General features: G+C 44.4%; 1 protein-coding gene across 2 annotated transcripts in view; it reads left to right on the top strand.

The window, feature by feature from the left end:
• CDAN1 (codanin 1) overlaps positions 1-22,598 on the top strand; it is a 563,981-nt gene that overhangs the window by 517,002 nt on the left and 24,381 nt on the right. Inside the window, exons 24-26 of one of the 2 annotated variants that reach the window (XM_069638654.1) lie at positions 7,872-7,979; positions 12,740-12,803; positions 13,056-13,258. In XM_069638654.1, the coding sequence (XP_069494755.1) occupies positions 7,872-7,979; positions 12,740-12,803; positions 13,056-13,258 (375 nt within the window). The remainder of the gene's footprint in view (positions 1-7,871; positions 7,980-12,739; positions 12,804-13,055; positions 13,259-22,598) is intronic. The other variant, XM_069638655.1, reaches the window with a different exon arrangement.

The raw sequence follows: 22,598 nt of genomic DNA, 5'->3' as shown, positions 1-22,598 counted from the left end.
GAACATTTGGTGGTAGCATTTTTCAAACTTTTTGTACGGTCGGACCTTTTTTTCCGGTCCGATCGTACAATTCCGTATCATCGCGCTGTTCCCCTCTCCGGGCCCTCCAGATGGTGGTGGTGGTGGTGGTGGGGGTGCTGCAGTGGCCATAGCAGATGCCATTCTGTTCTCCAATAAGCACAGAAAAGTAACCGGTGCTCTCTCCTGGACAGCCAGATTGAGAATGAGGAACAGTAATGAGGGACTGTCCGTGGACGGCGCGACTGTCCGCAAACTATCGAGTCACAGACGGGGCTTAAAAAGTTGCCAGATCAACTAAGACACGGTCTAGGAGCTCTGGAAGGGTAAAGCTGCAGCTTGAAGCACCCTAAATTGGCCAGAAATGCAGTTTTAAACTGTCCGGGGGTACGGACACTGGCTGCCGCATGGGTGCGGTCACATGATGGCGCCAGACGTCCGGGGACATGACAGCAGGGCGACAGATGTCCAGGGATATGACGGCTGTCCTATGGACCACATTAAAAGTGTGCCACACCAGAGCAGACATGTCCGGACAGCGCGGTGTCCGTGGACTCAAAATTGGGCTTTTAAAAAGAGAACTGGCAGCAAGACTGTACACACACATATTTTTTGAAAACAAAAACATACATTCAATTAGCAAAGAGATGGGGATTTGGAATGGGAAACCTAAATGGGAGAATTGGGATTTTGTTTACAATGTTCATAGGAAGGGATTGAGGTTTCATCATAGCGTCTTTCATTTAGTGAATTTGATGGGGATGATTGGTTGGTACAAGGTGAATGGGTACAGGTACAAGTCGGGCAGTGATATCCAACATTTCCCTTCACATGGTTTTTCACAAATGTCATCAACTGCATGAAATTATTATTTAGTTCATCCATGTTTGATGATCACTTCATCAGTTCATTATGTGCATTTGGGGTTAGGGGCTGTCTGTCCACATCTTCAGGTTCACTCAAATGTAATTCGGCCCTGGTTTCCCTATTCCCACTATGTACTGTTAAAAAGAAAAGCATGTTATAGTGATATTTGAACAAGTTACATCACTTTTTTGTTTTAGAAAATGTATTGTATACCGTTACAGCTGTTTTCTTCACTAATTTCTTCATTGGGGAAATGTTCCTCCAACCATTCCAGTGTGCTTGCCATTTCTGTTAAAAGAAAACAATAGTGCTATTTCTTATGTTATATATACACATAACAAATGGTAATAATACAGAAAGAAATACAGAGTACTTACTATTTTCTAAGAGCTTCTTCCGAAATCAGGTGCTTGTTAGTTTGTAAGCAAGGTTGCACTGAGGTGATATTATTAGGTGTACAGTTAAGCTTTGTTATTGATGCATTCCATTATATTGTGCACCCCATGAAAACATACTTGTGGTTTTTGAAGTACAGATGTCCTATAACTATTTATTTTTGGATGTAGTAGATATGTCTTATTGTTTCATGTATATGTCTTTGTCCGTTGCAGAATACAACATTGTAAGGTAACCCCTGTGCTTTTGGGCATTGTGAATGCTGTCCGCGGACATGCGCGTGGTCCACTGACGTCAAAACTATCACAATGGGGGCTAGAGGGGGGGGGACAGTATGATGTAAGGAACATGTAGAAAAATTAAGGGTTCCTGGTAATAGCTCACAAAATTCAGTGGGAAAACTTTGTTAAAGGGACATTATGGTTATAAGTAAAATCGAAAAACCCAGGAAATTCACCAGTTATGGTAAGGTAAGCAACCATAACTCGCACCACCACCGTGCACTCCTAAGACTAACACCCAGGACATCAAAGATGTCATCACAATTCAAAGTCCTTACAAGGGGTTGTATTTATAATGTTGGTAACAAGGTGTCAGGGGTGATCGGGAGACCTATCACAAACTACTTAAAATAATGTACTCATCTAAACAAAACATCATATTACAGTGTTGTTGTTAATACAGGAACCTAATCATACACACACACATGAAATGGCTGCAGCATACACTATAGAAGTGCAATATTTTTTTATTCTGGTAATTTTGGTTTGTAAAATAATGAGATATCCTTGGAGACTTTTGAGTAATGTTAAGCATGGAATACATAGCTAATAAGTCGAGACTTACTACATACTTGTGTTAGTATAAACAATACATATAAAGACCCACAGTGCATAGAAATTATATGCACATATGGGGAAACTAAAGTATAGAAGACAGAAACATCAATAGAAAATGCCAATAACATTACAGTTCATCATCAAATACACAAATGAATTGTGTGTTTAAGGCCTTCTTATTGGGCTGTATTTGTGCACCATGAGCTGTCACCAATCCCTAAGGAAAGTACTTCCACAATATACAAGAAGGTTAACGTCTACATATATAGCAACTTTTCATTTAAAAATTCTTAATATCGGTGAGCAAAACCGGCAGGCTTAGATATGTCAGTGAACAAAACCAAGTGACCCAGAATTCTGATGTCCTCAGTGAAAATTGTGAAGTTATCTTTGATGTCCTGGGTGTTAGTCTTAGCAGTGCACGGTGGTGGGGCGAGTTATGTTTGCTTACCTTATCATAACTGGCCAATTTCTTTTTTTTTTTTTCGATTTTATTTGTAACCATAACGTCCCCTTTAACAAAGTGTTTCCAATGAATTTGTGGTTTTGCGTACGCATCCTAGGTTCTCCCCTAGGTTCATCTGCAAATTTCATGTAAACCAGTCAATTGAGCTACCGGCTTTCTTCTAGGAACCCAACAGCTCAGCTGAGGTAAAACTCCACACACTAGATGTGAGGAGAGGCTTCTTTTTGTATACGAGGACAGAAGCATGGGAGGATTCCAAAAGTCTGCTATTCTTTGTCTTGTGGTGTGCCTGAGGTAAACTTGTTCCCACTGATTGGACAGCCACCCGCCCCTTTCTGTAAACTGCTGGGAGAGTTTGCAGAAGAGTGTGAATTCCAGATAAAAGGCAAGGGTCCTGAGGCAGAAGACAAGTCAACCATTGAAACAGAAGAACAGAAGAAGACCAGAGACGCCTGCATCCCTTTGCAGTAACTGCAAAGAGACCATGGCTGTACTGCCCCCATTTTCTAACCAACAGAGGAGCTCAGAAGAGAACAACTCCTTCCTATCGGCTGGTGGGACCAATCGGCCATAAAACGACGTGCAAAACGAGCCATCCCCCGACGTGCTGAGACCTTCCTGGGCTGCAATCCCCCAATACCCTGGGACCTCCGACCATATTGCAGTGCATCATCTTCCTGTGAACAAATCCTCCAAGAACTTTGGTCGACTCCTGCTGGACCTCCAGAGGTACGACTTCCCTCCTCAAAGTCCCCTCACCAGAGGGCAGGACTGAAGAATCAAGGCGGATTGACCAGGCGAAAAAACATTCCCTCTTGGAGTCTGTAAAAATGCCCCAAAACTGCAGACTGACGTTGGAGCATGAAGAATCCTTTGCTTGGGAGTCCTTTATCTCGACTGCTGCTGTGACATCCCTTCCAGAGTCCCTCATTTCATCACCACGACTGAGGAACAGGAGAGCAGGACCACCGTTGCTGCACCGTGAGAGTATTCAGCTGCTTCTTCTTCACAACTCCTCGGCTACTATGGGACTAGTGGTAGTACATACTTTGAGTAATTCTATCGCCCTGTTGCTGCTGGAGTGCTGATTCTGGTGTTTGGGTGTTCGCCCATACAGTTCGCCCAGTCCTAACGTTTGTGCGCCAATAGGCATCCTTTCCCATCCTCTGGAACTTTCTCTGCATCTGTGCCTTACCTGCTTTACCTCCAATCTGACTTTGAAGAACTCATTCCTAGATAGGGATGGACTGCTAAAGCTTTAAGGCCTCTGAAAAGTTTTTTTCTTTTTATTGTTGCATTTTTGGAAAACATGTTACCTTATACAACATTTAATGAACAATAATTTCAAGCAAGGAAAGGGATTAACCCACCTTAAAATCGAAGAATAACATATCTTCAAAATACATTAGTTCATTATCAAATACATCAATAATGCACATCTATTAGACAACGTTAACTACTGCTAATTATTTGTAAATGACTTAAAACATATCTAAAATTCCCCTTAGGAGAATACAACCTTGTTTTATCCCTAATTCATTATCGAATTAATAGAAACGATGCACACATGCACTCATACAATATTAAATTACAATCATTCATTAACCTCTTACGACGAATCTGAGATTTCATTTAATGTTTTCATCTTGCTTTATGACATGGGATCATTTATCAAAAATAAACAGTGGAAATTTCACCAGAGCCAAGATTAGTGAGAGTCCCTGAAATCAATCTGTGCCACAAACCTATTAGTGATCTCTGAGGTAGAATTTACGTATGGAGCAAGAATGTAATTCGTTCTTTCAAGAGTTCTGTACAGTCCATTACTAGATGGTATAATGACTCGATGTTGTTGGCCACACAATCTACAATTTCTTAATTCTTTTGGTATTTGTAATATCGGGCCATGGGCCTCAAAAGTAGGAAGGCAGTTTAATCTGAATTTCAGATCATACTCTCTAAAAGTTGAGGATGGACATTTTCTCAGATATAGGGGGTCATTACGACCCTGGCGTTAAGGGTTTAACAGCGCCGTAAAAGGTGTCGGTGCGTTTAAACCCTTAACGCCTGATTACGAGGTCCCTTTGCGGGACCCGACCTTAACGGTTGGTTTCACCAGCCGTTAAAATAGGGTGCCGCAAAGGGACCTCTGTGCTAATTACGGTACCGCAATTTGCGGTACCGTACTTGGCGCCTTCCCCAGTCCCATTGAGCCCTATGAGGCAAAAATAGGAATGGGGAAGGGCCATGGTGAAATGGGGAAATACCGCCCCACCAACCTTGGAATGGGGTGGTATTTCCCCATTCCACGATGGCGGACTCGTTCCAACACTGGCACCAACCATGGTGCTAATAGCGCCATGGTTTAGCGCTGGGGTTGTAATGAGCGCAATAGTCTAGATTGTGGACTTGAAAGATAAGATAAACCAACTCTACTATATCTAGATAGCCCTCTGTAAGTCATTCACATCCCATATACTGTCCCATCTTTTTATGGCTTTTTTCAAAGCCCATTCTGAGATTGATTCATCCAAATCCATATACTTTATAAAATGAAAACATCTTTGTTTAGAAATATTTAAGAAACTGTTCTTTTTCATATGTAGGAGATTTGTAAATATACTAGTCCCAACACTGTTCAACATTTTCAGGTAGAGAATTAAACTTTTAGAAACATACTGTGACCACCATGACTGTATACCAGGCTCTAATCTGATGACACTGATTGGCACACTAATCTGATGACACTGATTGGCACACACTTTGGCGGGGACAGGACCTCTCCAAATCTGCCCTTCTAATCTGTCCAGAGACTTTGTTTGCTTACCTCATTAAGTTAGATTGCATGCAATGTAATTGGTGAAACTAGAATTCAATAAGCGGAGTCAAGGAATAGGCACATAAACGTCTCTTAACTAGTTTCATCATTGAAGTGCATGTTCTTAGTTTCACTACTAGTCTATCTCTCTGCAGCGTCTGAGCTGTTTTAGATGTAAATTGGAAGCCTAAATAGATGAACGCTTCTACCTCAGTGACTCGTACATTTCCAATCGTCCAGTTATATGATTTCTTCTTCGTCTTGTTAGATATTCTCATAATCTGGGATTTTTGCAGATTCAACATCAGACCATGTTTTGCTAAGTAGTCTGTAACGCCATTAAGCGAACACTACAGGCCCACTGGTGTAAAGTCTAGCTGCAGCAGGTCGTCCGTGTATACTATACAGGCTAACCTTAGTTTTCCACACTTTGGAGGCCAACTTTTCCAATTCGGACACACTTCTTATAAGTCAGCAAAATAGATATTGAATAGTGGCTGCCAAGACACGTCCTTGACAAACACCTCTATTTACTGGAATGCTCCTGGACAGTTCACCCTCTCGATTCAGCCTCATCGTGACAGAGTTTTCGGAGTAGAATAATTGTAACATACTGAGCAGACCTTAACTAATGCCCCACTTTATTCACTTTTTTCCACAAAGTGGCACGATCAACATTGTCGTATGTAGAGGAGAGATCTAAAGCTGTTACATAAAGTTCTCGTCCAGATACCTTCCCTGCTTGTGCAAGACAAAACAGTAGTGTGAAACCACTAACAATCATGCTCATACTTATTTTGTACCCCATCTGAAAGGGAGAGTATCTGTGCATCTTCTGCCCATTTGGCCAGATCTTTTAAGACTAAATTAGCGAAGACGTTTGACAGGATATCAATATCATTCATCCATATTGGGATATGGCTTAGAATGGATGATACATTATTTGGCTGGGGGAGCCCTATCGTGGGATACCTGTGTATTAGGGTGTCATTGGTATAAGTGTGGTAAACCACACTGGTGGTGTTGAGGATGTTTTCTAGGAGCATGTTGATGTTGCAAAGGGTGAGTGACATGATGGAGCCTTGTGGGACTCTGCAATGAGAGAGAATAGCTGGTACATCATGTTGGCTTTGACAGACTTTTGTGAATCTGTTGGACAGAAACTATTGGAATCCTTTTTGAGCAGTGTGTGCCAGAAGAGCCCATGTTGTGAGGTGATCCATTGGAATGTGATGATCCGGTGTGTCAAAACCCATGGAAAAGTTGAGAAAAACTAACAGAGTACCCGCAGAAATCTTAAAATCCTGCAAAGGTCATCCTCTACTCTTACCATTACAGCTTGTGGTCAGGAGTTTGCTGTGTCTTTAGGGTTGAGAGTGAGTTTCTTAATGCTGGCTTTGATCAGCGATAGTTTGTCTGGGAAGGGGCCATGGGAGAATCTGAAGAAGTAGAGATGTTATATGGATGAGACAAGGGTGGAGATACTCTCCTTGAAGAAACCAGCAAACCAGCCATCTGAAGACAATCCAGATGGTTTCATGGTAGACTGGGTGGATTCAGTATAGGTAGAAGAGATATGGAACGATGGGGGTGGAGGTTCGGGGACAAATGGGTTATCCAGGTCAAAAGGGATGGGACTTGAATTGTCCTTCTTCTCACAGGGGTGGTGATTGAGCTGGTCAGTCTTTTTTTGTTCTTTCATCTTTCTACCATTCTTCTCTGCTTTCTGGCAGAATCAGAACCTTTTTTGCTAACACCTTTTCCTTTCAATGCTTGACCCCATGCACACATCCTCCCCGTCGCGTGTACTGTTAGTCAGATTTTGAGGTATTGCCATGCATAGCACATTATTATATCAGACGTCTCCGCTGATTTCCAGCTATTTTTATTTTGCTCTTGGCCTTCTTTCCTGACAATCATTGATAACCTGCCTCTCCATGCATGAGACACAAGCTCTTACATGCCAGTTGGATCACGTTCCAAAGCCTAGGGAGGCTAGATGTTGATTTGCTTTATTCATAACCAGTTTCTCTTCGTGGCATTAAGATCTGATAGTTTCATTACCTTTAAGGTCCCAACAAAAAACACAAATATACTACCTCTGATGGGACACAATACTTCCTTAAATATTATTATAATTAAGTTTAAAAGGCAACGCCCATCAGTCTTTGTGCCTCCTCAGTTACATATGTCTGCTTCATCACATAGAATGTGTTACATTTTTTATCAGGTTGTAAATTCGAGGCAAAAAGCATGGTGGGGGACCATTGGGCCTTTGCCCATACCACACCTGCAGAGTTTTTTAATACAAGGTTCAAGCAATACACTACTTGGTGGATTGTTTCTATTTCTTCTAGTGATTCATTTTCTTCAGTAATGACCAAACATCCGCTACTTGATTTGTGTAATGCTAGATTTGTTTTGGATGTCTTCTTAATCGTCAGCCTTGCATTGTTTTGCCAAACAGGAAGTGCTGTGTATCGCAGTTGGACCCCGGAATGATGACGAGACCGTTCCCTTCGGCCAACTTGAAAACCTGCTTCATAGGCTGAGTCGAACCCTTCGCTGCAGGAAGGTATTGATAGGTTTGCAACTTTCAGCAAATCCTGTGCCCAATTGTAATGCATTGCTACCCCCCTACCCTCAGCTCCACAAACCAATCCAGCACAATAATCGATGTATGTTTTAACTTTTATGCGTTTTTTCTAGTTTAAAAAATGGTGAAAACCTGCAAGAGAAATGCAATGTGTTTGTCCTGCAGGCCTGCGCTGCAAGAGGTGGGGAGCCCTGGGGAATTGGAGCCAAAAACGGGAACATCAGTTGAGCAACAAAGACAAGGAACATACGCGCCAGTAGTGCAGTATTGCAGTCTACGGGAGGGGGAAGGGAAGGGGAGTAAAAGGGATGGGAAGAGGTGTGTGGAATTTAGAACGTTCCACACACTAGAAAGCAAGGTTAAGAAGGGAGTGGACCCAAAATGGCAGAAAGTCCTCAGTTTCCGAAAACTATTGGCAAATTGATATTACGTAGCGTCTGTTCATAAGTCATGATTTTCACGTTCAGTATATAAACTTCAGAATTTAATAGTTGTTTTGGATCAAAAGTGATTGTTCATTTAGTTGAATTTTGCTGTTGATGCCGGTTTATTATTCCTCAACTCCATGCCCAGGTTTGCTTAAACCAACCAAGCAATCCCCCATCTTTTAATGCTTTGTGTCCTCTAGATCCTGCATCACTGTTTTCTTTGGTTTAATTAGTATGGTTTTGTTTGTGCAAAACCTATTACAGTAATACAGTACACAATTAAATGAATTAAGCGGGAGATCCCCAAAAGGCAATTTTTCTTATGATGCATTTCTTTGCACTTTTCCAGTAATTATACTTCTCGCCGGTTATTGGGACATAAACCGTGGTTTTATAGAAGTGAAGTACTTCGTTGTACTTTATGTTGACAAAATAACTTTATGGGAAAGTAAAGATTATATATGTTTTAAGGGGTATGTGGTGTGGGGGGGTAGGAGTGGGAGGGTAAAAGGCGTGTTTCGGGGAAACCTCTTTTTAAAAAAATAATGTCAGTTATTTTGTCGAAGTGAAGTACAACAAAGTTCTGAATGCTCACAAGGCCTAGTAGGACCGCCTCTCTCTTCATTGTTATATTGCCTTTTATTCCCATGTTCCCTCCCTGTTGTCCTGTGGGCGCTTTGAAACACAATTTACTTGATCTATAAATGCCTTACAAGTGCACAATATATAAATAAAGCAATGGAGAACCCATTGGGAAGGTTGTGCAGTGTCTAGCATTGATAAGCTTGAGAGGTCTGGTATAGTCTTGCCGTTGCTGAAATCCAGACCTGGTTCACCTGCTGTTGGTGTGTTGATTGGATCTCCTCTCTGGAATGAACCTCAGCATTTTGCACCCCAGCGCGCTGTGGCTGATTATTCTGACTGCATGGCTCCTGGGTACCAGCAACACGGCTATCAGGACCCTTCTTTTGAGCCTGTGCACGAAGCGGATAAGCAGTATTTAACCTGAAAAGTGACCTTTTTGGTATCCATTACACACATCATCAGCCAGAGGGCTTCGTTGGATTCTGCCCTTGTTTTGAGGAACCCTCCATGCTGTATCCACAATAATAGGCTATTGTTAAGAACACATTGCTTTTTTAAAATCTAATGTTGTCCCGACATCCACCTCAATCGGACGTTTCCATTGCCTGTTTTCTTCCAAACCCTCTTCTTCCCATGCGGAAAGGGCTCTTTATATGCTGCTGGCAGAGGACAAAGGAGACTGGAAAATCAACTGGGTTATATGTCGATTATGTGGAGGTTAAACACAGTGTTCCTGTTACCAATCAATATTTAGGAAGATGGATAGTATCTTGCATTTCATTATGCTGTATGTAGGTAGATTGTCCCCTCATTGATAACCCTATTGCCAATTCTGCGGCCCTTCGGAGAAATATCCCCTTTTCAGACATTTGCAAGGCTGCCGCATGGGAGGCCGGTGCATACTTTTGCAGCCTTTTACCCATTTTGATTCAGTGGCTAAAGTCAACACCCAAGTGGGTCCAATGTCCTTGAGAAATCTGCTTGGGTAATTGGTTAGTTCTCCTGATGTCCATGTTCATTGCATTCTTAAGCCACTTTCCCACCTTACTCTTAGGCCGGGTGAATGCAATTTCTGGAAGAGGAAAATTATTTATTTATCTATGCATACAAAGGAGGACTAGGCTTTGGCAGTTGATGCATGATGGAAGGTTCCAATAGCATATCATCTTCAGTGGGAACTGTACATCCGTTTGCCTTAATGTGCAGCCCACTTACCTCACTGTGTTCCTGGTTATTGCTGCATGGACATGCTCTTCCGTGTTCAGTTATTGCACCTTAGTGGGATTCATTGCTTTTCATTCTTTAAAAGGTCAAACAATAAGCCGGGCAGACTGCTTTTAGGTGTAATGATTACCACCTGTGAAAAGCAAACTATGCAAACATTGGGAGTACCAGCATTAAGGGGACTGCAAACACTACACAATTGACTATTTCTCACCCATAAACGGTATACTCCCTCACCCTAGTCGTTAAACCTTAACCCACATTACAAAATTCCTTCACGGTTTGATGCGAACTACGCAAGGGTCTGCTAAAATGTTATCCATAATACTGCTTCATTGTAATAAGATGTATTGTTGCAGAGAGTCGAGTGTGTGCTAATGCGTGTTTCTTCTTGCGTCTCATGATATGTAAGTTTGTCTTAGTCTGTACATTTGTTCACAATGCAAATGGGCTACTTTGATTTTGCAGCACTGGCTCTAATATCAGCTTTTTTCATCATAACTACCATATGGTATGTATAATTTCCATGTATGGTCTTCCCTCTTCTGCTCGGGATCAGTGGTGTTGCCGACATAACTTGACATGTGAAAAGGGATGTTACGTGGTGATGTGGTAGTATTGTTACCTCTGTTATGATATGGTGTGCTACATGAGGCTCTCTCTCATACATTTAGGCATTAGATGTTCAATGTTTGCCTTTCCCTCTGTTTCCCTCTGCACTCCGCTCCTCTGACATGCCCAAACCCCCCCTGGCGCAGATTAGACCAAGACCCCATAACAATGCAAAGGGACACATTAGACCTTCTCTTCCGTTGGCTCTCTACAAGTTTAGCATTAGCACCATATATGGTAGATAACAGTAGGGTTTCTGCAAATGCCATAATACAACACAATGTACCCAGCCGATATCCCTGCAAGGCTGCGTCACAAGTGAGATGTTGACAGCTATTGCCAAAGGTCTGCAATTTCATGCCAAGTACCTCCCACCATTGTGCAAATGCTATAATATATTAGTGGTTGCATAGGATATGCTATACAGCCTGCGCTCTAAGGGCTGTCCCGAGAGAGCTTCGAGTGCCGACTGCCCACCACTGGTCCTGCTGTATGTTCCTGCTTATCTGATCACTCTGTATTTTCTATCTAATACAAGAAGGTTGGTTTACTCATCAGTCTAACCTCCTCATTTGCTGCACGCCGAAGCTGAGGCCAAAGTGACCCTTGGGGAGGGGCCACTTTAGCTACCAGAGTGGGTACTTTTGTGCTTGGTGTAACACTGGCTAGTTTAGTGCTTGTATGGCCCTTTTAACTGTTTTTGTAACAGTTAGCAGCACAAAGGAAACTAAATGGAAACCTAGGATGAAGGAAAGAAATATTTTCTAGATGTAAGAAATAAATGCTTGCAGAGCAACGGCTACCAGATTACATCTTCACACAATAGCGCCATTATTGTCCTGATGCAATTACTTTAAAACAAAGAAACATGGTAGATGGGGACAGTATTGGACTGTTGGGCCCTAAAAACATCTATCTCTGTTTATTCAATTCTCAGCTCTGCTATGTAACTAGATCTGCAAAGCTTCTAACCATAAATGTATCACCTTCTGACTGTGTGGATGCCTAGGGAGTAACATAACTGTGGGCTTTAGTTCCCCACTTTATTATTTTCTTATTTTTGTTTTTTTAAACCTTTTTTTATTGAACAGCTTGGCAGCAGAGTACAGACAAACAGTACAGGGGGTAAGCACAAGGTGGGTACAGTAGGGTCAATGCGGGCATACAAGCAAAGCATCTAACATTATCAGTTTCCATCAAGGGTGCATACAGTGCGAGGACAACATGAAATAACCTTTGGCTCAGGGTGAGACACCCGCATGGGCGGGTGAAGTAGTTGGGTCAGTTGTATCAGGTGTCGCATTTAGGTCTGACCTATAGGAACGAAACTGGGTCCAGACATTTCTAGGCCTCGAGTGAACTGGTTGTAGGCAGGACCATGCCTCCTCAGTGTCTGAGGCCCATGTGAGAGCGTTGAGCCATTGCGCATGCGTGGGGGGTGCGGGGCGAAGCCAGCAAAGCAGAATGGCCCGCACCGCAAGGAGCATGCAAAGGCCGGCTAGTTTCCTGGAGTTTCGGGGTAGCTCTGGAAAGTCATGAAACAGGCCCTTTACTTGGGAGGGGTCGATGGGACAGTTCCCCACTTTATAAGCCTTTGTGTAACCTACTGGTCACATCACCAAGGATATTCAGCATCAATCCTGCCTTGTTTGGGTTTGAAGTCCATAAAACCGTTACCATTAATTTGAGGTGATCATGACGCCCACTGCTTTTGCATTGGAATCATTGACTTTGTGCTTTGCACTTTATCATTACCAGAAATTGGTAACGTTTCTCAAAGTAATGCATGTGGCTATTTTCCACCATACACCATTACTGTCACAGGAGGATCTATTCCTGATTAATTACCCCCACAGCGTAACCAGTGCATTTTTCTTGTTTTGTTTTTAGTACATATCTCCAATGGCAGAGCAGCAGCTGGCCAAGTTGTCTGTTGAGCTTGCCTCTCTTCTTGGTAAGTCGACGGCTTGCTCTGTGGCATCAGCACTTGTTTCCAGACACTTCCCTTCCCATTTTAAATCTGTCGAGCAGTATTGATTTTAGCATATCTTGATCTTGTTCTCTTTTTTACTCAGACCCGGGCACATGAATTTCCGGCATCTTGATGAGCATGAGTGATGCCCATCAAGCACTCTTAAAACCAAAGTATTTTGTACAATAGAAATCTACTTTATGCTTTTCTAAATGTTTGTGCTTTTTTCTAAAGTTTCGGATAGAGTTCCAAATCAAATGTGGTCTTCGATTCGGGAAATGAGAGAGAGTCAGCAAACTGAGAAAGATGTAAAGACTGTTGGACTCCTGCGATTGTTGCTTTCGATCTGGAAGGATGACTTCACGGTGCCCGTCCCCTTTCGACAGATGTTTAGCCCGAAAAATGTTGACTACATGGCACACGCAGGACTTCACCAGGTGCGTTAGTGCAAACAAATTTCAAGATGAATTTTGCAGGGTGTAGACAAAAATCCCTCTGCAGGTGAGGTATTAAGGGCTTCATATCTGTAAGACACCATATTACAGGTAGTTCCATGTATTTCTAGTAAAAGGTATAAAGCTTTGAGAGGCTGATCACACATGCTTTGAACTACTTACGCCAAGACATTTAAAAGAGCTTCCAGGCTTCTTTAATTTTGTCCTAAACTATGTAACGGTCAAATGTCCTACTACCATGTTCGCCAAACCAGTATTATTTTCCTTTTTAGTTTGGGCTATTAGGTGGCGCTGAAAGCACTACCTTTAAAGCCGAAACTATTGTCATTAACATAAGAGCTTCAAATATGGGCTTTGATTGAGGGTCTGTAATGCTTATACAATGGAGATGACATTTGAGGAGGGATACATTTGTAATCCCTCCTATTCCCTGCCCCCAGCCAATGTAATCCCTATGGCTAATCCCTCCCATTTCTGCCCATCTCTAAACTCTTGAGTATTTGTGAGCTCTTCCATGGAGGTAGCCATCTTGGATGACTGCCTCTAAGGAAGCTCTCTGGAAACAAGCCGGCCATCTTTGAATGGGAAATATACCATGCATCTTCCAAATAAAATGATGCATTGACTCATGCGAGTATAATTCTTTTTAAAATATCTAAAGTAATTTGCATTTTGGGAGCTTGTTTTGATTTTTTGTTTGGCTCCTAATCGTATTTTACTTAAATATGAAAACAAGTTTGCCAATGGAATTAAATCTGTGCTACTTCGGGGAAAAAACTGTTGTGCCAATTAGCCCATGCCATTCTTCATTCATAGAATGAAATCAATTTTGTAAATGTGCGTTTTATTTAGAAAATGGCTCAGCAACTGGCCCATGCTGTTGCACAGCGATCTGTTAAATTGGCTGGTGCTGGGCGGTAGGAGCATTTTGACACGCATGCTTACTTCATTCAGGAACACAAAAGGATTCTGGGAACAACGTGCATGTGATCCTGCAAGCTAGGTATAAGTAGTTTCTGAATGGTGTACAGCTCGCGACTTTCCAAGAAAAATGTGCAGACCGGGGCAGGGCTGACGGCTCTCCAGTTCCAAGCCATCGAATTCTATGTTTCTGTGACCGCAGTTGAGAAAAGTCGAATAATATCTATCTTTGTCACATGAAAAGTGGCACGGCTACGTAATTTTCTGAGTGGAAATGTGTTCTACCTTTGGAACAACATTACCAGTCCCTTCGCCATACACATGGACCAACAACTTTGCCGTCCACACATGTGCACCAATGTTATCAGTGATGCAGTGGCCAGGGCCGGCCGCAGGGCGGGCCGGGCGACCGCCTTGGACGACGGGGCGCCATTAGCCCCCTGCCACGCCAGCTCGGGGTTGTCTTTCAAGGGCTCCCCCGAGCTGGTGTAGTGGGAGAAAGCGCGGCAGGCGCCATATTGTTGTTAAATGCACCCCCGGTGGCAGGGCGCCTTTAATAACAATAGGGTGCTGATGCAAATCAGATGATTACCTCCCTGCTCCTATGCAGGAGCGAGGCGATTTGCATTGGAATAGGACGCTCATGCATTAGCATGAGCAGCGTCCTGCGAGGCGCCGGAGCGGGGAGGAAGGAAAAAAGTGGCGCTTCCTGCCCCCTCCACCCCTACCCCTGTTGACAAGGGGCGCGTGGGGAGGGGATTGGTTTTGCGCCAATTCGCCCAGGGCGCTGCTGCCCCAAAGGCCGGCCCTGGCAGTGGCCATTTTTTCCGTGAATGCCGCCATTGCTGCCCCCTACCGATGCCTCGGCCATGCAATTGCAATGCTTCAGACCGGTTTTTTTTCAATTCGACAAAACCATGTGCAATTGAACAGATACCACATACATCAGAATGCGTGGGAATCGTCGACTTGTGACTCTTGTATTTAATCTTTACATGTAGGTACTGTGGCAAAGCATGCCAAGCGTTGCAGAATTAGTGGAACGTGGTAAGAATCAGGGAGACACTGAAAAAGGCAATAAGGGGCTGGCTAAATGGCACAAAAGCGCAGCCATACTGTAATATAAATGCACATATTGCCACACTGCTTTCTGCAGTTGCCTTAATTGATATAACTTCCCATTGTTTAAAGGAAATCTCAATTGGAAGCCAAGACATAGATGAAAAATCTATTTGTTCTAGACCCCCTAAGCCAAACATAATTACTGGATGCGGATCGCATAGCAGCTGGATTTGCAGCTGTGCATTTTCTTTTGTCCGTCGAGATCCCAAGTGCTGTGCTTGCACGAAATTCATGTGTGTGAAATGTAATGTGTGGTGAATTACAGAGATGTAATAATAACTTGTCATTTATGTAACGATTTTATCCAAAGCACTATACAGAGAACATGTGTATGTACAATTATCATTACCCAATCGAAAGGCTGAGTCGACCTTGCCAGGACTCGAACCTGCTGAGCTAGATGTGAATGTGTGATGTCCCCCTGCCCTCACATATCAAGTCGCGATAAATTATCGCGTCCATTCTAGCATCTAGGGATCCCTTCATACTTATGCAAGGTACTGAAATGTATGGACTAAAACGAGGGAAGCAACAGGCAGTATAAGATTTAACTTGCATCAATGAAGGGTGCACGGACCAACATAGCATGGCTAATGCTAGTGTCTAATGTAGGGCAAGCCACTTCTGGAGGAGCATATGCTCCATTCCTACCTCCCTCCCTCCCTAGTGAGACCCACTTATCACTTCCTCCTTTCCCTGATTTGCGTTGACCTCCATCCGTGTTTAGCTTTGGCTATTCGGTTTAGGCATGTAGTATTGCCCTGAAGCAAAGGTTGGAAGGAGAGGGGATGTGGGAAGCGGCACACACTTGTTGGTGCTGTTTGGCTATATACCCACCATTGACTGCACAGGGCCAGGCCACTACCTATGGTGATTTCCACACACTACCTGCTCGGTTCTGCCCAAAACACATCCCCCTGGAATCTCTTTGAGCTAGCTTTTTTAAAGCAGTAAGATCAAATGTTGTGCTGCAAGTGCATGCCAGTGTTATTTCAAAGCCGTCTCCAGAGTTAAGGGCTTAATTGTAGCTATAAACGAGTGTAATAAAAATGGATTAAGCAAATATGCCTTCAGCCAGTTGTTATTAGGAGTTTGTGTGTCCTTGCACTGAAGGCCTGTTAAAAACAAGGATTGGAAAGCCAAACGTTTTGGCTTTTGTATTGTTGATGGGCATTTGCCAGGCACTGTTTTGACATGGCCCGTTAATGCATCATTTTACAGCTATTACTAAACACCTATACTATGCCCACACATTGGCTTTGCCAATGCTTGTTTTCATTTGTTATCCCTCATGTCAGTTAGTACAGAGCAATAAAACATGTGTGAGGATTTACATTTTTATATTTGGGCGTCTTGTGCAATGGATAAGAAACTGAGGCATAGCTTTGCAAACTAATTTGCTGTGAAGCATTGCATGGTATTTACACTGCAGAGCTCTCAAGGTTTCCCATGGCCGCGCATGAGAAGGACATTCAGGCCGGTTTTTTTCTCTTTGGATTCTGGGGCTGCTTGTTTTTTATTTCCTTTAGAAATTTCAGGAAACTACATGTCTCAGAATTCAAAACAGACTGCTTAGCCACGGGAAACCCGTGAACTCTGTGGTTTCAGGAAAGTTGAGTTTCTGATTTTCTGAGCAGGGAAGGTGGTTCCTCTCATCTCAGATGTTCTGTGTGCACACTCCGTTATTGTTTTGCTTGTGAAGCACCTGCGCCCTTTCAAGCTGCAATGTTTTCCGGGTACAGGCAATATCCAGGGATATGGAATTGCATTCTTGGGCTTTCCTGTGGATTATTTGTGGGTGAGGTGGCAGGTTTTAAAGCTGCCCCTGGCCGGAAGCCATTTCCCGGTTTTCATTGTTTGGGAGATGGATCCAAAATTAGTCATCTGGCTTGGGCGTTCTGTCATGGTCGGACGGAGAACATGCCGTGCCAAAGTAGGGTGAAATGAGTTGATGGTCTGCATTCTCTCTTGGTCAAACGGAGAATATGCCATGCCAAAGTAGGGTGAAATTAGTGGATGGTCTGCATTCTCTCTTGGTCAAACAGAGAATTTGCCATGCCAAAGTAGGGTGAAATGAGTTGATGGTCTGCATTCTCTCTTGGTCGGAAGGAGAACATGGGGTTCCAAAGTAGGATGAAATGAGTTGATGGTCTGCATTCTTTCTTGGTCGGACGGAGAATATGCTGTGCCAAAGTAGGATGAAATGAGTTGATGGTAATTGCCGCAGACAGCAGTGGTCCTTTCTGCACTGCACAGGAGACTGTTACGTTGGCTGTTCATATAGTGCTTTATAGCGCTGTTGGGCCGACTTCCAGCTTTAAGGGAGAAGAGGAGTGAGAAGAAGAAGCAGAGGGAAGGAGACCACATAATGTTTATATTACGCCATATGCCATTGTAAAGCTGCGAGGAGGATTTTTCCAAAGTCCTCTTATGGCAGCTGTTGGTAATTAGCATTTCCCCTTCTCTCCAAGTGGTAGCTAGGCTGGGCAGTCAATTTTTAACTCTTAAAAAGATTGGGTGACTGTGAAGTACAGTCTGCACACAATAAGGAAATGGCCATACAATATGTTACAGAAAACTTTACCTTTTATCACAGTTTGCACAAGAAGAATACATCCATGCTAAAAGAAAGTACATTTTGGAAAAATAGAGCAATAAGTCTTCAGGAGGCCCTCAAAGGCCACTAACCAGCTGAAGCAAATGAAGTACAATTCTAATGGGTAAGTTAATGTTTCAGTAACGTTAAACAACTTAGTAAAGTTAACTCTTTTTTTATGAATCAACAAGATAAAGACAGTGGCAGCTCCAGGTTTTAGGGACGAACTGGCAAGTTACTAGTTGTGTATGGGAGCTGCAATGGCAGCAATCTTCAGCCTGGAGTCAAAGAAGGATCCTCCACTCCCCAGCTCCCTGCATGATCCAGGTGGATATGGCCTAGAAGGGAGACTTCAGAGTCTGACAGAGCTGTTGTCTGGTGCTCAGACAGACCTGTAGGCGGTGTTCCCAGGCACAGAAAAAAAGGATCAGCAATGCATTTGAGTCTGTGGATCCCCCAGGATGTGGAAAAGGCTGCTGCAGTGTGTCACAGACGTCCAAGAGCCGCGGTGCAGAGAGGGACCTCAGCGCTGGTCACAGCAACGGCTCTGGGTAGAAGGATCGGCAGGGAGAGCCACTGGTGATGGAAGAGTAGGACCAATGGTGCAGATCGTCCCATTGGACCCCCAAGAGGAAGCCCTCAAGATGGTTAGTGCGGCAACACATTTGCCTAATGCTGACCCTTAGATCGGGCAAGCAAATGCTCCCGCCTGGACATAACGCTGCGTGGCAAGACAGTGGAGGTTCCCTGGCAAAAAGGGCATTGGTATGGTTCAGCCTAAACAGTCAAGCGATGGAGGAGGCACTTCCAAACAGCACAAGCAACAGTTAATTTATTGTTTGCTTGTTAGGTGCTTATACAGGAAGTAAATACTGTTTCAAAGTGCCCACGGGGCAGCAGCAAGGGGACAAGGGGATGTAAAAACGATTGAAATAAATACAAATATTAAATACAGAGGGGGGCAAACATACTGTGCCTTGTGAGTGTTCAAAACGTGCAAGTGCAGACGGGAGGGGGAATGGGATAGGTGATATGGTGCTCATGGGTGAGCAACAAGTGAAGTGAGATGTAAGGTAAGTGCAAGCCTCCAGGGTGGAGGGTAAGCCGAAGCAAGTGCTGAGGATAGACAGAAGCTGAGGGGTATTCGGTGTGGGAGGTCAGGGCCCTGGGGATACATACAACAAGCAACTGTGTGATTAGCAAAGGAGTGGCAGGCACAGTTAAAGAGGAAAGTCTTGAGGAGCTTCTGGAATTTAAGAAAGTCCTGCTCAAGACGAAGTGGGAGGAGGAGGCTGATCCAAAGAAGGGAGCCAGCTGAGGAAAGAGATTGATCTCCGGCCCTCTGTTTAGCGAAATGCTTTACACACAGAGTTCATGCCAGAGGAGCGCAGAGGTCATGAGGGGGAATATTTAGTAAGCGAGAGTTGCAAATAGTGTGGTCTCTGGCCCCAGAAAGCCTTGTGGATGATATATTGGGATTTTAATTTAATCCGTGAAGAAACCGGGAGCCAGTGAAGACTTTTTAGGAGAGATGTGGTCCCTGGCCTTGAGGCCAAGGTGAGTCTTGCTGCCTTATTCTGGATTAGCTGGAGAGGACGCAGAGTGGAAGAAGGTAGATTAAGGAGGAGGGTATTGCAATAATCAAGCCTAGAGAGAACCAGGGCTCGGGTAACATTTAGCTTCTGGGGAAAAGTGAGAAAAGGTAGAATTCCTTTCAGAAGGACGAGCTGAAAGTGAGACTTCTTGGCAATGTCCTGAGTGTGAGGGAGAGAGGGAGAGAGGGAGGGAGGGAGAGAGGGAGGGAGGGATAGAGGGAGAGAGGGAGGGAGGGAGAGAGGGAGGGAGGGATAGAGGGAGGGAGGGAGGGAGGGAGAGAGAGGGAGGGAGGGAGGGAGGGAGGGAGGGAGGGAGGGGGAGAGAGAGAGAGAGAGAGAGAGAGAGAGAGACACAGAGAGAGAGACACAGAGAGAGAGAGAGAGAGAGAGAGAGACACAGACACAGACGACGACAACTCCAGGATTTCTGGCTTCAGAGGAGGGAACAGGGGGGAGAGCCCATGGAGGAAGGCCAGAATGAAGGGAAGAGGTGGGGAGCAGGGGTCCCAACGGGAAGGATCTCTGTTTTGCTGGCATTGAGGCAGAGATCATTGGACGTGCACCAGGCATGGATGGCAGAAAGGCAGTCAGGGATGATGGAGGGTCAGCAGGAACTTTGGAAAAGAGTTGTGTGTCGTCTGCATAACACTGAAAGTTGGGGGAGAATGAGGAGTGCTAGCTGAGAAACGTGGATGTTGAAGAGCCAATGTGAGAGGATAGAGGCCTGGGGGACACTACAAGAGGAGAGGGGAGTAGATGAGGAAAAAGGGAATAGGCAAAATGACAGAGGGAAAAAAGTCTGACCCCCAAAAATCTGACCCCCATTTTTCCGCAGATATATATGTGGGGTGGGGGTGTAAAGTTAATAAAAAATTATTGGGGTGCTGTGGGGGGTCTCCCCCCCCATATATATATTTGCAGAAAATTTTTTAAAAAAAGGTCGGACCTTTGGTAGTCAGACTTTTGCATTCGGTCATTTCACGCAGATCCGAGGAAAATGTGCCAAGTATGAGTTGAGAGGAGCGGTCTGTAAGGAAGGAGGTCAGCCAGTCCAGTGCCAGCTCCGAGATACCAAGGGTGTCATGGAGCCTTTGTATGAGGATGGTGTGGTTGACCGTGTCAAATTCAGAGAGATGAAGAAGGATGACCGCAAAGGAGTTGGAATCCAGGGATGCAAGCAGTTCTTCACGGGTGTTCAGAAGAACAGTTTCCGTGCCTCTGGATGCTCGGAATCCAGATTGATGGTTGTGGAGACCATCAAGAAGTTCACTGTGAGAGTTGATTTGGGACAGGGCCAACTTCTCCAGCAGTTTCCCCAGGCCAGGGGGGAAAGGGGGGTGATGGAGATAGGTCGGTAGTTGGCTGGACAGGTAGGTTCTGCTGACGGTTTTTTAAAGAGGGGGCGCACAAGGGAGTGCATGAAGGGGTGGGGGGTAAGAACCAGTAGCAAAGGAGTGGTTACAGGGTTCAGCAAGAGAGCCAATGTTGTCCTTGATGGTTCTCAAAGAGCAATTGGAAACCTGTTTGGAAGAGACCTTCATGGTGCAGACAACTCTGGTGACTTCATCAGGAGAGACAAGGGCGAAGGAGGAGGGGGAGAGGCCAAGTGAGGCAAGGGAGTGAGGGATGGGATGGGAGTTTGTAACAAGGCTGTTCAGGATGTCCTGGGTTTTAGTGGTGAAGTGAGTGGCGAGTGCATTGCAGAGGGCCTGAGAGGGAGTAGGGGAGGAGGATACTGTGGAAGGGTTGGCTAGTTCCCTGCAGATTTTGAAAAGTTCATCTGTGCTGTTGGATGCGCCAGATACCTGTGCCTAAATGTGGGCCCTTTTCTTGGCACGGATAGCGAGTCTCTATTGCCTTTCTCCTTATTGTCTGCTTCTACTTCTGGGACTGAGACGCATGACACATAGCTTAGGGAAGTACAAAACGGCTGTAGAGGGTAGAAATAGACTGTCCCAACAAGATCCATGGGCGGGATCGCTCTGGTCACAGAGCAGCAGAGTTGGCTTTGTATGGGTCCAGCTAATGGCATGTTCTTTCTGTAGATGTGTGTTCTCGCTCTCTTTTTTCTCTTTTCTCACCTTTTATTCCCCACCCCTCTTTTTTCCCTCCATTTTTCTCTCCCACTGACCGCAGCCCACCTGTCACTCCCGCGCACCATTCAAAACACCTCGTGGCCTTTCAATCAGTGGAAGGCAGCCCACTCCTGTTTTCACAGGTGTCCACGTGGGTACACACACCAATGTGGATTAAGGGATCTTTCAGACCCCCGCATCCCATCCTCATGACACTGCCACACTTGGGTCCTCCACTCTGACACTGCTACCTTGGCAGACAGGTTGGACTCCACCCACTAAGCTGCCTTTGCAGGCACCTTGTCAGAGCTCACATAGGCAATTAGTCGAAAATGCCCATGCCGAGCGCACAAAATGTAATGGAACTGCAACAAAGCCAGTTACCATATTACAGTGCTTACACAAGGAGGCCATGTGCCTCCTCTTCAGGGAGACCGTTGCACAGAAAAACAGTACAATCACTGCACCTCTGTTAAAAGTAAACTGCAGCCACCAGCCTGTAAGTAGAAAAGTGAGAAAGCTCACCCAGGGACACAATGTGATATTTCACTTCTGAATTATCCATGTTTTGATATCCATAGGTTCTACTAGGGCAGCCCATCAAAATGGAGGTGCAAGCCCAGTGAGGCTTTGGATTAAGCCTCACCTGGGGGAAAGTGGCCAGAATGTGTTGCAACACCAGTACAAGTAATAGGGCCTTTTCTGTCCATAGCTCCTATCAGGGTGTTCATCCATTTTGGAGTTGAATGTGTACTAGGCTTTTGATGCGATGAGGGTGATCAACTGACTGAGGATGATTGAAGAATTGGGTCAGTAATGAGTTGGTGGCGCATTTGTTCTGCGAAACAAACGTTATAAGTGATTAATTAGGCTTTAGGGAAATTGTTTCTAATTAGGATTACATAACAGATACACGTTTATTGGACTTTTTGGTATTGTTTTGTATGTTGATGTATAGGCATTGTTGTGTGTGCCAAGTCTCCCCTAAAGAGAGGGAGGTGCCACACCATGAG

This window comes from Ambystoma mexicanum, chromosome 14 (genome assembly GCF_040938575.1).
Source record: "Ambystoma mexicanum isolate Mex_15411 chromosome 14, UKY_AmexF1_1, whole genome shotgun sequence".
In the NCBI taxonomy this organism is placed as follows: domain Eukaryota; kingdom Metazoa; phylum Chordata; class Amphibia; order Caudata; family Ambystomatidae; genus Ambystoma; species Ambystoma mexicanum.
The sequence above is the reverse complement of the archived record's forward strand: the minus strand, read 5'-3'. Positions and strand labels throughout refer to the sequence as shown.